Source organism: Sinocyclocheilus grahami, unplaced genomic scaffold (genome assembly GCF_001515645.1).
Source record: "Sinocyclocheilus grahami isolate Dianchi unplaced genomic scaffold, SAMN03320097.WGS_v1.1 scaffold45.1, whole genome shotgun sequence".
NCBI classification, from domain to species: domain Eukaryota; kingdom Metazoa; phylum Chordata; class Actinopteri; order Cypriniformes; family Cyprinidae; genus Sinocyclocheilus; species Sinocyclocheilus grahami.
Window position 1 is genome coordinate 1,291,751 of NW_015505224.1, and position 13,798 is coordinate 1,305,548.

The window sequence follows — 13,798 nt, forward strand, 5'->3', positions numbered from 1 at the left end:
CTTGAGAAACCAGGGCTTGATACTTTGAGCTGTAGTGATACCTGTCCAGTCAGATAACCAGGTCTTGAGAACAGCAGCCAGGAGGGATTCAGGACACAGAAGAGGAACAAACACAAGACAAGACCACAAGAGAGAACAAGCAGCAGCAAAATAACACACTGACTATACACTATGACAGGAATGAAAAGAACAAAGAGAAACAAATACAAACTGCAGAGAGCAAATAAAACAAAAGAAAGAACCAAAAGGCAAATTCTAGGAATCGATAACTAGAATAAAAACTAGGCAAAAAATTAAAAAAAAGAAAGAAAGAAAGAAACCAAACTAGAGGCTTGAGAAAACTAGAGCAAACAAAGACAGGAACTAGACTAGGGCAAAACAACAAAAGCAAAGAAACCCTAATAAACTTCAAGAGAACTAAATGCAAAGCTAGACTGACTAGGAGAGTAAAATATAACACTACTAATATGACAAGTAGACTGACAGAGAATTATCTTACACACAATGAACTAATGCAACAAACCAGCAGAGACATGAGGGAAGAGGCACACTATAAAGGAGCAGAACACATGAGGAACAGGTGGACACAATCAAGTTAACGAGGACTAGACTAGGACTAAACAAGGGGGCCTGGTAGAGGGAAATAAGGGGGCAGGACGAGAGGAGCACATGGCCAACATAAACAAAGACAAAGCTATGTGCTCAGACTAGACTTGTGCCGGTATTCGGTAATGCGATATATCAGGTAATGAATATGCACGATATTGTTATCGTGGCCACTTCTAAATACATTTATCAAACTACCACAGACATGATACAGTGACATTAAATCTTACAAGACAGCATTTTTGCATGTCACAATGGATGATATACTCAACGTCATGTTGCATGATGACTGAATTTTAGATAAATAGTTTAAAAAAAAACTTATTTGGGATTACAATTATTTAAACTATTTATCAATTTTGGTATGAAATGCAATGTTGATCTTTTTTCTGCACCGTTAAAGTAAATAAATACAAACAAACTAATAAGAATACCCCACTAAATAGTTTCAAGGTTTAGTTAAGGGGGGAAAAATACTTTCCAGAGTATGTGCAATAAAACTTCTAGTTAAATTAATTCAGCACTCAGGTCTGATAATATGCTGAAATTGTCATCAATAATTTAAGAAAAAAAATTTAAAAAAAATTTTAATTTCCAGCAGGTGTTAAGAATGACAATGTGAGCTGCTAACTGGTTACAAGATCACAAAAAAGGCCCCCTTACGATACACCAATTATTAAAAATTCTATTGGACAAACATGCCTATTTTCCATACATGGTTTTGTTTTGTAATGATGCACATAGATGTTACGTGCTTTAGCTGTGAAAAAGCTCTAAGCGACTCTGAAATGTGCGAGGGAAATGTGTTGCAGCTGCGTTCAAAATCTGCAGCAGCTGTTTAAACCCCTGTATGGTTTTGGTATGCTGGCCAAGAGAAAAAAAAAACTGAGATGGTACACGTTTGCAAAGCAAGCGATTTGGATAGTACCCTCTAGTTCATCCCTCTCCAGGTGGCACACCACTGTTTAACAGAAATCATAACACTGAGGCTTATTATTCTGGGCAGCATCTATCCCGCAAACTGTTATGGCAAATATTTTCTAATAACGACGAGCGCTTGAAAGGGTAAATTCCTAACGACAGGGTTCATATAGCGTGTTTTATGGTGGCTGGACAAATTCACACAGCATTAACATTTATCACAGTGCCCGGTTGAAGAACTGCCCCCAAACTTCAAAACATAAGGCGGCGCTACAATCTTCTTTTCAAATCTTGGCAAGATAAAGCCAGCGTATCTGTCTTCGCTTTTCAGAACCAGCTCGCTAGGAGACACTGTGGGAAACAAAGTGTCATGGAGCAAGCGCATTGAGAGGATAGTACCAAGGGGGAATCCTTTGTTCCGTTTCCAAACTGCTAACCTCCTTTTTTTCCCCTTTGGGAAACGTCCAGGGGGAAGTTAAAGTATGGCAGGCTCTTTTTTGCTTCAAAGCACTAATAAGTTCCATGCCTGCGAGTTGCTTACATCATTAATCAGCGAGATGGCTTTGCGTGATAAAGGACGTAAACGGGCAGTGAACCATGGACTAACACAGATTTAACGTTAGGCCTGTAGCTCCGCACCCACATCATACCATCAGCCCAGATGCCAGCCGCTGCTCGTACTCCAGCGCTCCAGTCGCAGGTCAACCATGCGTCGGCACAACGAAAATAGCGTTTCACTAAACATGTCAGCAACGATTTAAACATCCTTCTTCATTAGCATGATGTTAAAGCCATTTGTGGATTAAGCTTTACGATAATCAATCAACATGAATGAGAACCTGAATGCGAAGCGATATTGATGGACCGCTTTCCAAAGTGAAGAGAGAATGATGTCTAACTCGTTTGTTTCTAAACATGTCAAAACAGAGGAAGGGAGTCAGGCATGCCTGCCATGCAGGGCCCCATCAGGTCAGGCTATAAAAATCTATCACTGGGTTTGTGCTCTGCTAAAGCGCTAAGGAAAAAGTACAGAAACTATTATTCTCCCCTGTGTGACCGGCCTTCCTATTCTCTCTTCCTTAAAGCCAATAAAACGTCAGCTTTTATTCTACCCCTCCAAAGTGCTGGCTGGATGTCAGCTATCCTCTCTAAAGCCCTGCCACAGAAAACTGAGGGCCTGTAAATCACTATGTCACAGGCACACCATCCGTCTTCGGGTATACAATAAAACAGGGATGCAGTTATAGAGAGAATGACGCCCGTGCCCAATATATATTTAATTTGAACAAAAAGAGAACATAAAGACGTTCCCTTCCATTCAAGACCGACGGTTTGAGATGTGCCTGGATGGGCCATTCAGCCCATCCAAACAGATATTTGGCTGATGGAAATGCTGATAATGATTTAAAGATAATTATTTTGCCATCAGGGCTCTTTTGTTGCACCGTAACAGCAGAACTGTGATATATGCTCAAAATAGAATGACTTTTTGGCATTAGACCATGGAACATTTGTTGGCATTTCCGATAGGTGAAGATGATATTGGAAAGCCACGTAAAATCATTTCGTACTTAACTAGATTTTTTGTGGAATAAACATTTACAACAATGAAGCCATTCATTTATTTGAGATGTCAGAGCAGCAGTCTTGAGAGCATTATTTCAAAACCAAAGTACACAAGTCGGCAGTCAGAACTGACATTTACAATCTAGGTGGTTTGTGAGATAAACACGGGGTGATTAGTGATCGTTTGACAAAGCGGAGACCTTTCCACCACTCAACACGGAATGTTCCTGGAAAGTTGAATTAGAAATGAGATTTAGAGACATTTCGTTATAACAACATGTACCAATAAGCATCTTGAAAGCTCTTCTCATTTAGTGGGTCCTTAAGCCTGCAGTTCAAGTCCAAACACTAGCGTCAGTCTGTGCGCTCATACCTGCGCTTTAACTTTTGCCATCCAGACGGGACAGAAGGACAGACATCTAAACGAATACCATATTGCTGCGGTTTGGCAGTAACATGTGGAAGAAAAATGTTTTTTTATCAGATACAAGATTGTCATCTAACCAAAACACAGAAAGCACGATTTTCCCGCAAGAACTTTTCAAAACTAATTTGGTAGGACTTGATGATGTTTCCCTCTTGTTGGCCGGACAGACGACGGTGCCTGTTTTGGCGGCCGCAGAAATACTGCACATCAACTGGATTTTATTCTTCCTGGGGCAATCAAGCACAGCTCTGTTTATACAAAGAGCAGGAAAAACTGCCATGCAAAAGAGACAAGGATGTTAAGTTAAGACCATCTACATTAGAAATGGCTGGAAATACCAAGACAAGATGAGGGCATGCCTTCCTGTTGTTGTTAAAACTGTGAATATGAACGATAACTGGAAGTAAATAGCACATAAGAATGGAGGTATGGCAGTGAGAAAGTTACAAGCAAGCTACAGTGTGTTTTGCATAGTCGAGTCCAAGTACACGTGACATAACTGGAGGATTAAATACACTTGTTTTTTTTTTTTCTTTTGAAACATGTGTAAATGTGTGTATACATGAGGATTGAAGCCAAGCCACAATAATCTAAATCCACAATTATCTAGGTCTGTTAGTCCAACTTTGCCAAAAAAAAAAGTTGTGTGATTTCAGTCAGACTAAAACATTTACATGACACATAAAACACTAACAGACTAACAGGTGACTAACAGATAGCAATGCATAATCATAATGATGCGGCTTACAGATCAGACCCAAAAACAAACACAGCGATTTCGGTCAAGATCTTTGGTTAAAAAGAAATTCTCTCTTTGGTTTAAAGTCATGTTTGCTTTGACCTTAAAATAATTCCCTTCAGCATAACTGGGTCATTTCTTTGCAGTGGAACAAAGACGCACAACCACCACACACTAAACTTATTTAAATTATCCATTAGCAAAGCAGCAAGTAACAAACATGTCAACTATAATGCATCTAAAATGGTTTCTCTGTATTCTCACAATTTTGCCTGTCAGCTCATCCTCTCTTGAAGCAATCACAGAGGTACAAATTTGCTCGGAGAAATTAAATGAGATTTTATTGCTTCATAGCTGATTTATAAGAGCGGCACCCTGAATGAAATTGCATAAATTCCATTTCCGCCACTTGCGCCCGTCTAACAAACTAGACAGGGCTAAAGGAACGCAGCATCCTCTTCTAATGCAAGCCAAACAGTCCGGGCTGTTCCCAAATATTAGCGCTAAATAAGCCTGATAGATCAGATATGGAAAATTCTCATTTCCACAAAAGCATCAATTTCCATACCCTCTGCGGGCTAAGTGATTTGACGACTTCATTTCGACAGTTTCTCCTTCGTACTCTTAACTGACATTTTATCTACATACTGGCACAGCCACAGATTGAACACACCCGGAAGACAATGACAGGCCCTTCTACTGTTGTCACTTCTCATTTCGGCGAAGAGCGATGCGTTTTACTGGCTTATGCCAATAATAGCCCCATCAAAAAAAGAGACTCCACCTTGCTCTGATGTTGAAGTAGCACTTCATGTCGCAGGCTCTCATTTGTCAATTAACAGGAGCCTTCTGGTGTTGGCGCGCAGGGGCTTGAAAGACAAAGTCTCGTCCGTGACGAATGAAGAGAGACAGATGAGTGAAGCATGAGCTGGAGTGTAATACTATAATGTGCTTTAGACATGAATATAAAACGACATTGCTGACAGTCCATACAAGGTTATATTTCATTTCTCGGTGTACCCAGCCACCGTACTTTGTCTTCTTTGTTCCGTTTTCATCAGACTACTTGTGTCTCATTGTGACAGGCTGTCTACATTTAAAGCGGCTCCATTTGAAAATGCAAGTTAGCATATTTGATTTGCCTTCAAGATGTATACGCAGGTGAGTGCAGGTTTTAATGCGGAAACTCTTATGCATTGGATAACTACCCTTCTCAAATTTCAAGAACTTGAGTCCAGCGGTGCAGTTATGAGCATCATTTTAAATTCTGTTGGATGCTTGGCTTTTACATTCAAGCTTTATACAACTTATAACAGTTTCCCTTTGAAATATATTCTCCTTGATTTGGCTGTTGGCTCATATGTAAGGTGGCGTAATAAGCTGAATCTGATGACAGACAGACTGTCAGACCTCCTAGACAGAAAGTGACACTGGAGAAGGAATTCATGGCTGCTTCGTTCCTCTACATGACTGAGGGCCATCATGTTTACCCCTCATCTGGACAGGACCAGACAAGACAATAGTATTCCCTTTGCTTTCACCATCCACTCCCTACAAAGCCATGCATGTCTAGGACACTGGAGGGGACACTTTGACAGCAATCCCTGACCTGGGATTACTACTCCTGTCTATGATCTGATACCTTTTCATGGCTAGTCTTGAGAAAGGTACCGTTTCACCTCATACCGACTCAACGTTAAAAACCACACAAAAGGCACCTTGTGAAAGGTCTGATAAACTGAATGTGATTTCACATGTGTGTTCGCAGAGATTCTCTCTGACACCTCTCACGTCAGGTAACACAGCCTGCATATGTGCACATGGTTTTGGACTGTGGTACATCACTGTGATGATGACTATGTCTTCTTACTGAACATCTAACTTCCATTATGAAAGTTTTCAAAACAATAACTCATAAAAATCATGACTGAACATTTGACTTTATTAACTGATCTTTACAGGTAGCACTTAAGACATCATGATGCAATCCATAACATAATCTAATATAACACAACACATTTTCTGAGCACTCAAAGCGCTTTACATAAAAGGGGGGAATCTCCTTAACCACCACCAGTGGCCAAAGATGTCAGTCTCCACGTGTATGTCTGAAGCAGCAATGTTTTAAAGAGGGTGAATTAAAGGGATACCCCATCCAAAAATGAAAATGATCATTTATTTACCATCATGCTGTTCTTAAAATGTATGACTTTCTTCTGTGGAACATAAAAGATTACATTTTGAGGAATATTGTAAACCGAACAAAAATGGAGACCATTCATTTCTACCATACGGAAAGAAAAAAAAAGGAAAGAAAAAAAAAAGAGACATTTCTCAAAATATCTTCTTTTAGTTCCATAGAAGAAAAATAAATCATTTTTTTGGTGGAGTATCCCTTTAAAAAATTTAATCAGAGAGGGATTTACCTTGCAAACTATTGCTAAAAAAATCCAATTAAATAAAATCTAAGAATCTAAAACTAGTCAAGCTAGATGACTAGTCAACTACCGTGACACATCCCGTATAAATCTTCATTTCTGGATGACCCAGATTGTCTTGTGGCAGCCCCGAGGACAACAAAAGAACCTTTCCATCACTTTGTCATGTTCACATATTTAAGTCCTCATGCCAGAGGGCAGGATGTCTGTCTATTAACTTCTTACTGTGGGGTCTTTGTGTGAACATGGCAGAAGAAGCAGAGAAATCCTGACTGTAGGCCACATCATCACTTTATTCTGATCACATGCCTCTTTATAAATTAAATTTCACACTGAATGTAACCCTAACCCCAACAAAGCATATGACCAAAACAGCTTCAGTGACAGAACCTTCTGTTCTACTCAAAGGCTCCTTGAAAAAAAAAGGAAAAAAAAAAAAAAGAGACATTTCTCAAAATATCTTCTTTTAGTTCCATAGAAGAAAAATAAATAATTTTTTTGGTGGAGTATCCCTTTAAAAAATTTAATCAGAGAGGGATTTACCTTGCAAACTATTGCTAAAAAAATCCAATTAAATAAAATCTAAGAATCTAAAACTAGTCAAGCTAGATGACTAGTCAACTACCGTGACACATCCCGTATAAATCTTCATTTCTGGATGACCCAGATTGTCTTGTGGCAGCCCCGAGGACAACAAAAGAACCTTTCCATCACTTTGTCATGTTCACATATTTAAGTCCTCATGCCAGAGGGCAGGATGTCTGTCTATTAACTTCTTACTGTGGGGTCTTTGTGTGAACATGGCAGAAGAAGCAGAGAAATCCTGACTGTAGGCCACATCATCACTTTATTCTGATCACATGCCTCTTTATAAATTAAATTTCACACTGAATGTAACCCTAACCCCAACAAAGCATATGACCAAAACAGCTTCAGTGACAGAACCTTCTGTTCTACTCAAAGGCTCCTTGAAGTGGTAAAAAAGAAAATGATTTCAGAGCCAGCTTTTTAGCGTTCTGCGTTTGATATGTACATACAGATGTCAGAGAGGGAGGCTTTCTCTGCTGACAAGCCCTGTTGCTAAAAATCATCTTTATTGGGAGTGTGATTATAAGTGAACAAGACTGGGGTTATTCTAAGACATAAGTGGTGAAACCTCACTCTTCTGCGTGCACGTCACTACATCGATTATGTAAATCCTGCAGTGTTTTAATGGAAAGACAACGAACATGACATTGTTCTAGAAAAGCATTCCCATTAATAGCCTATCGATGTTCCCAACTATTCTGGTAATTATCTTATACATAAAAAGTTATAAGTGATTTGATGATAGCATAATGGCTCAGCAAAGGCAATAAACCACAGTGCAAGCGATTCTATCTGCAGCAATGCTGCATATTTCACTACTATGTGTATGGTGAAACTATTAGGAAATATTACAGAAGAAACTGATGCAATAAATAGCACTGCATTAAAGAACAAACATCAAGACAAACCACTAACTTTGTGAATACATGCTGTAGATGTCCGATGAAGACTGAAGAAACGAGTACATCTGTCCGTTAGCACTTGATATAATTTATGCATATGATAGCTGACCATATTATGTATGTGACAAAAAAAGACAAAATTTTACACCTGAATATCGATAGTTCTGGGTTCTACAGTTTTCATCCAGGTCACCAGTCACAAATGCTCATTAGGAATATTAATGCGCCGATAAGCGTACATTTATGTGCGACACATTGAAGCAGCACAGGATTTGGCAATTATTAATGTGACAGACTCCAGTGCAAAGCGAATCAATTAAATGGAAGAATCCACATTTTCAACACAGATAACTGCCACAAGACGACAATTTTCACATGACAAAAAGAGGCCCATTCAGAGTCCTTCAAGACCTGACAGGTCAAGAAAAGAAGTCTGAAACAAAAGCACCTTATAACCATCATCTCCTCTCTTTTAGTTGTCAGATCAGCTTTGCTAGTTCTGCTGGTGAAATGGCATCCCCCTCCCCAGCTGCCACAAGGTGCTTCTTCATGTCCTGTCAAAGGAATCTTTTATTCTATTTGCTTAGCATTACCATGTCACATTTATTGATCAGGCTTTTTATCTGGCCACAGCATGGCACGCCGCTACTGTACCCGCTGTTCTCTGATGTCTCAATGACATGGCTGATGAAGTAATGCACATAATGCATGTATTAAATTGCACTTAATGCAGAGGTGTGACTGTATGCGCGACACTTAGATTGACTCCGAGATATTGTATGCGGTTAAGATCCTGTCATTTAAGACAATGTTCTAGAATGTTTCACAAGATAGAAACATCCTTCACACAAGGGCTTTCTCAACCAATTTGAGCCTAATATTACATATTTAATAGCGAAATATGATATGAATCCTTTTATGTGCATTGCCAACATCTGCGGTCAACACTTTTAAAGTGCAGAAGTGTACTAAAACTACATGGCATACAAAAACGACCTATAAATGATGATTCTCAGTCTTTCCAGAGATGATAATGTGGGCCATAGTCCTGTTGCAAAACCCATGGGAAAAATGATGCCTCTCCCTTCTCAGATCCATATGGGAATCTAGTATGTGCATAATAGGTGCCATGCTTGTCATCGCTGTCTCCCATCATCGCGGACCTTCTATTATCACGGCCTGTTAAGAGTTACACTCGGACACAAACAGTAACTTACCTCAGTTGGTTGAAGCTGAGATCTAATCTTCTTGCCACTTCTCCATATTTTGCCCCAAGAAAATCTGGAATGTCTTCCCAGTCATGCCCAATGCAGGACACCTGCATCAATGCAACACAGAGAGGAAAAGATACAAGTATTATTGCATAGCTGGTACTCTGAATTATTGTTCTTTCAAGAAATAGACTACTTAAACATTATATTGGAGATTTAAAATATGTTTGTGACAGTTAATAATTCACATACAGCTATTGTGTGAATGAAACCACTGTTATCTTGTTAGTCAACAACAATTTAAGCAGTTTATAATAAATATATGTACTAATACTTTTGACTAGAGCTGTCTTGCGACACAGAAAATAGATTTACCAACATGACACTGCATGACTCGACAAAAACAAACAAGCAAACGCACACTTTGTGGCGTTGGTGTCTTCTGGTGAAATACATAACACAGGTCACAGGATGGAATGTCTTCCCAGTCATGCCCAATGCAGGACACCTGCATCAATGCAACACAGAGAGGAAAAGATACAAGTATTATTGCACAGCTGGTACTCTGAATTATTGTTCTTTCAAGAAATAGACTACTTAAACATTACATTGGAGATTTAAAATATGTTTGTGACAGTTAATAATTCACATACAGCTATTGTGTGAATGAAACCACTGTTATCTTGTTAGTCAACAACAATTTAAGCAGTTTATAATAAATATTTGTAATAATACTTTTGACTAGAGCGACACAGAAAATAGATTTACCAACATGACACTGCATGACTCGACAAAAAACAAAAAAACAAACAAGCAAACGCACACTTTGTGGCGTTGGTGTCTTCTGGTGAAATACATAACACAGGTCACAGGACAACGCGTTTGCAGCATTTCACTTACCTGACTTCCATTCACTACAACCATTGACTCGTTGTGTGCCATTGTAATCAAATGACAGTTCAGAAGGAGAGACGCATCAAACGAGGACCACCACAAAAGTTTTTCAGCTCATAAGACTGAAAAGTGTTCTTAATGTTTTCAAAATAAACTTTTAAACTACGCTCCGAATGAAGCTTTACGTCTTCCGCGTGCTCATGTCAGCTGATCTAGGACGGAAGCACGCGCCACTGCTCAAATCTGTTTCAGCTGCTCATAACAACTTCCCGAGCATGTTTCCATGAAAACAATGGCGAGTAGCATTGCTGCTAGCAATACAGACAGCTCTCGTTTGAAAAAGTAACAGTTTTAATCACTGGAAGTTGAGGCAAATTGGTAAAGTATGTGTTTAAAGTGTTATACAACGCATAATAACTCAAAGGTCATATTTTCACTGTATTATAATTGCGATAATCATATTTAACTGTTCCAGTCGTGTGTTCATACAAAGCGTAGAGTTAAAATAACACATTAAAGCGTTGTTTCACAGGGCAAGCAGTATGGTGAGAGACGCAGAAACGCCGTGACGTCACCGCGGAAGTTTCGGACGCGTCGCGTCGCGCAGACGGTGAGTGTGGAGGCGAGTAGGATCTCGCATCTTATGCTCGCGGGAGCGCACCAGAATACAGTATTTACTTATTTAGGCTGCTAAACTGTGCTTCATAGGACGTCACTGGAAGTGTATTTAAATGATCATCTTTATAGAAAATAAAAGGATTGTGCTGTAAATGTTCATACCTGTCGTAACGCATCGGAGCGCGTTTGTGTAATTTCAGGTAAAATGGTTCATTGTGGTCTCTTTTACCAAAGTTAATGATAGGAAGTGCTTTGTAGCTAATGCATGTTTAACGTTTGTGAAGGAAGAGCCGTTTTTTGAATTCTGGCTATTTTCACAGATGCTTCGAAAGAAAGGACGCGGACTAAAACGCGCTGTAGCCTAACGTTACGCAGTTTTTCTGTTAAAAGAATATGAGTTGGATTTCCGCAGTGTACTTATGTGAGTTTTTCTAAGCACTAAAATATAATAAATACTGTATTTTGCATTGGAACTGATTTTTGTGTTGCTTACTTTGACTAAGCTGCTTTACCCATCAACTTAATGTCTGCAACCCTTTCAATTTTAATTTGTAACTTGGTCAGTGTGAAATGCGTTATTGTTTATTTTGAGCAATTGTAACGTCCTCAACTTTGACTACAGAGAATGTTTTGCACAAGTGTTTTCGGCTGCTTTAGGCAGCTCTGTAAATTACTATATTTAGGCATGCATAAACATGACGATATGAAATATATTAAAATACATTTGCATTTAAATAATATGAATTATGTCCCCCCCACAATTTTTTTCCCCCATTTAAGGGTAATACCGAGTGTTTGGTATCTGGTTCAGAAGCTCATTCGTCATGCAGACAATAAAGAGATTTTTTTGGTTGTTGCCCGATGCTGGAAATTTATGGTTACCCTTCTCTGCCCTAATAACTCACGCAGTGTGTCGCGCGCTGACAGCTTGTGCAGAAAACAGTCACACATCTTTACATACTGAAGAAAGATTCTGCATTCATCTTGTTTAAAATGGCCGATGTCGACACTAGTGTCTGTTTGAATCTGTGTTGTATTAGCAAAGGGAGTGATACAGCAGTCTTCCCACTATTCGCACTTTCAAAACTGTATGTAATGTTACAAGAATGAAAAGGCTGCTAAATTATTTTTTTTCCCCATTTCTGTCAAATTGACAATCTAGGGTTTTCAAAATTATAAGCAAACTTAATGTGCATGTCTTCGAGCAAGGCCTGTGTGTTATATGGCTAAATAATTCTAACTTTCTAAATATTAGAACACGCAAACCACGTTAAAAACCCCTAATGTAATCAGTAAATATTGATTTTTAGAGAGAGCGAGAGCGTGAGATGGGATGAATAATTACCTCACACGCTTATATAGGTTTATAGGCTTTTACAATAAAAATGATATTTTATTTTAAAAGTTAGATGTATTTGAGCAATGTTATTTTTATGAAGAAGAGGGGGTGAGGTGTTGTTGGTAGGCTATCGAGATTTAAGCGTATTAAATAAAACCGCGTTTTAGGGTTTAATTGCCAAGTATAGGGCAAAGTTTATTGTTTGTCATAGTTCAGGCTTATCTGTTTCAGTGTGTCTGAGATACTCCAACAAATTGTACATTTCTTTCACGCTGATGACTGTCCACTCCAGGTTTTCTTGCTCTCCTAGATGACCTGTCAAGCGGATTACCGCAGAAAGAGATTAATGGTGGAGGCGGGTTGCAATAATAATCGTTTTGTTTGATGTGACAACTTTGATAGGCGTTGATTTACTTACAAACTGATAGGCTTTTAATTGAGCGCCTCCATCCAGTGAGAGATGAAAGGCAAAGCGCATTGAAAAGCTGCCCGATTGCCCCGGAGCCTCAATACTGATTAGCCGTCTCAGCGGTGAATAGTTCAAGGCATTTTAAACTTCTTTTCTCAAAGGTCTGACAGACCATTTCTCTTTCTTTTTATGTCTTTTGGTGTTGTCAAATAAAGTGAATGATTTTATTGTGTGTAAATAAAATTGCTGACATGAATAGAAAAACTGTCTGGACTTTTTTTATTATTATTATTGTATTCTCGTCTCTTTTAACATTCCAAGTGAGTTAAAGTTTTGCTGTTTTTTGCCCGAGGCAATGTGATACTAAGTTCACATTTGTGAAAAACATATATCCGGAAAAACCTGAAACTGCATGTGAGACAAGGACAATGTGATTTGAAGTAGGCTAGCTATCAAGTACACCTGTCTGAAACTTAGTCTCAGCATGTTTAAAACCGGTCTTACTGCTCATGCAGTCAGAAGAGCGACTTCTTTTTTCTTTCTTTTTAATTCAGTAGAAGAAAATAAGTTCAAACAAAATGAATAACTAATTAAACAAATGATAATGAACGTACAATATGACAACAGGCAATTCACAGCATGCAAATGCTTGGTTAATTTGAGAAGAAGAAAAAAAAGCTTACGAGTTTTATAGCCTGTAAAGTAAGCAAATAAACATAAATCATTATTTGCCTCGTGTTGTTTTAGAACTTTTTAGAAGTAAAATATTTATATGGCATATTAATTGTTCATATTTAAATCGGCTAAAAAACGTCGTCAAAAGTACTTCAGAAATAAAAATAAAAAAAGCGAATTAGGCTATAGGATAAATGCCCAGTGGTTGATTTTCTATTTCTGCCTCAATTGAAAATAAGCTAAACACGGGGGATATGTTCTTGTCTTACAGCAGGTTTGAAACTAAAACCTTTCCAAACCGAATAAAGCAGAGCAACTATATGCCCCTCAAATGAAGTGACTCTTCTCCAGGATGCTGCTTTTGCCCTTTTCTCCGTCGCTCGCGGCACATAATCAGCTTCAAAAGCTGACGTGAAGTAAGAAGAGGATTGACAGCAACTGACAAATAACTGATTGATTGCGGTC

At 38.7% G+C, this 13,798-nt stretch overlaps 1 protein-coding gene across 1 annotated transcript in view; it reads right to left on the minus strand.

Moving 5' to 3' along the window:
- The window catches only part of LOC107582503 (leucine-rich repeat-containing protein C10orf11 homolog), a 236,295-nt gene extending 225,500 nt beyond the window's left edge, over positions 1 to 10,795 (minus strand). Inside the window, exons 1-2 of the mRNA XM_016268381.1 lie at positions 10,299 to 10,795; positions 9,405 to 9,505 (exon numbers count right to left, since the gene is read on the minus strand). Of these exons, the coding sequence (XP_016123867.1) occupies positions 9,405 to 9,505; positions 10,299 to 10,340 (143 nt within the window). The 5' untranslated portion in view covers positions 10,341 to 10,795. The remainder of the gene's footprint in view (positions 1 to 9,404; positions 9,506 to 10,298) is intronic.
- Positions 10,796 to 13,798: the final 3,003 nt, after the last annotated feature.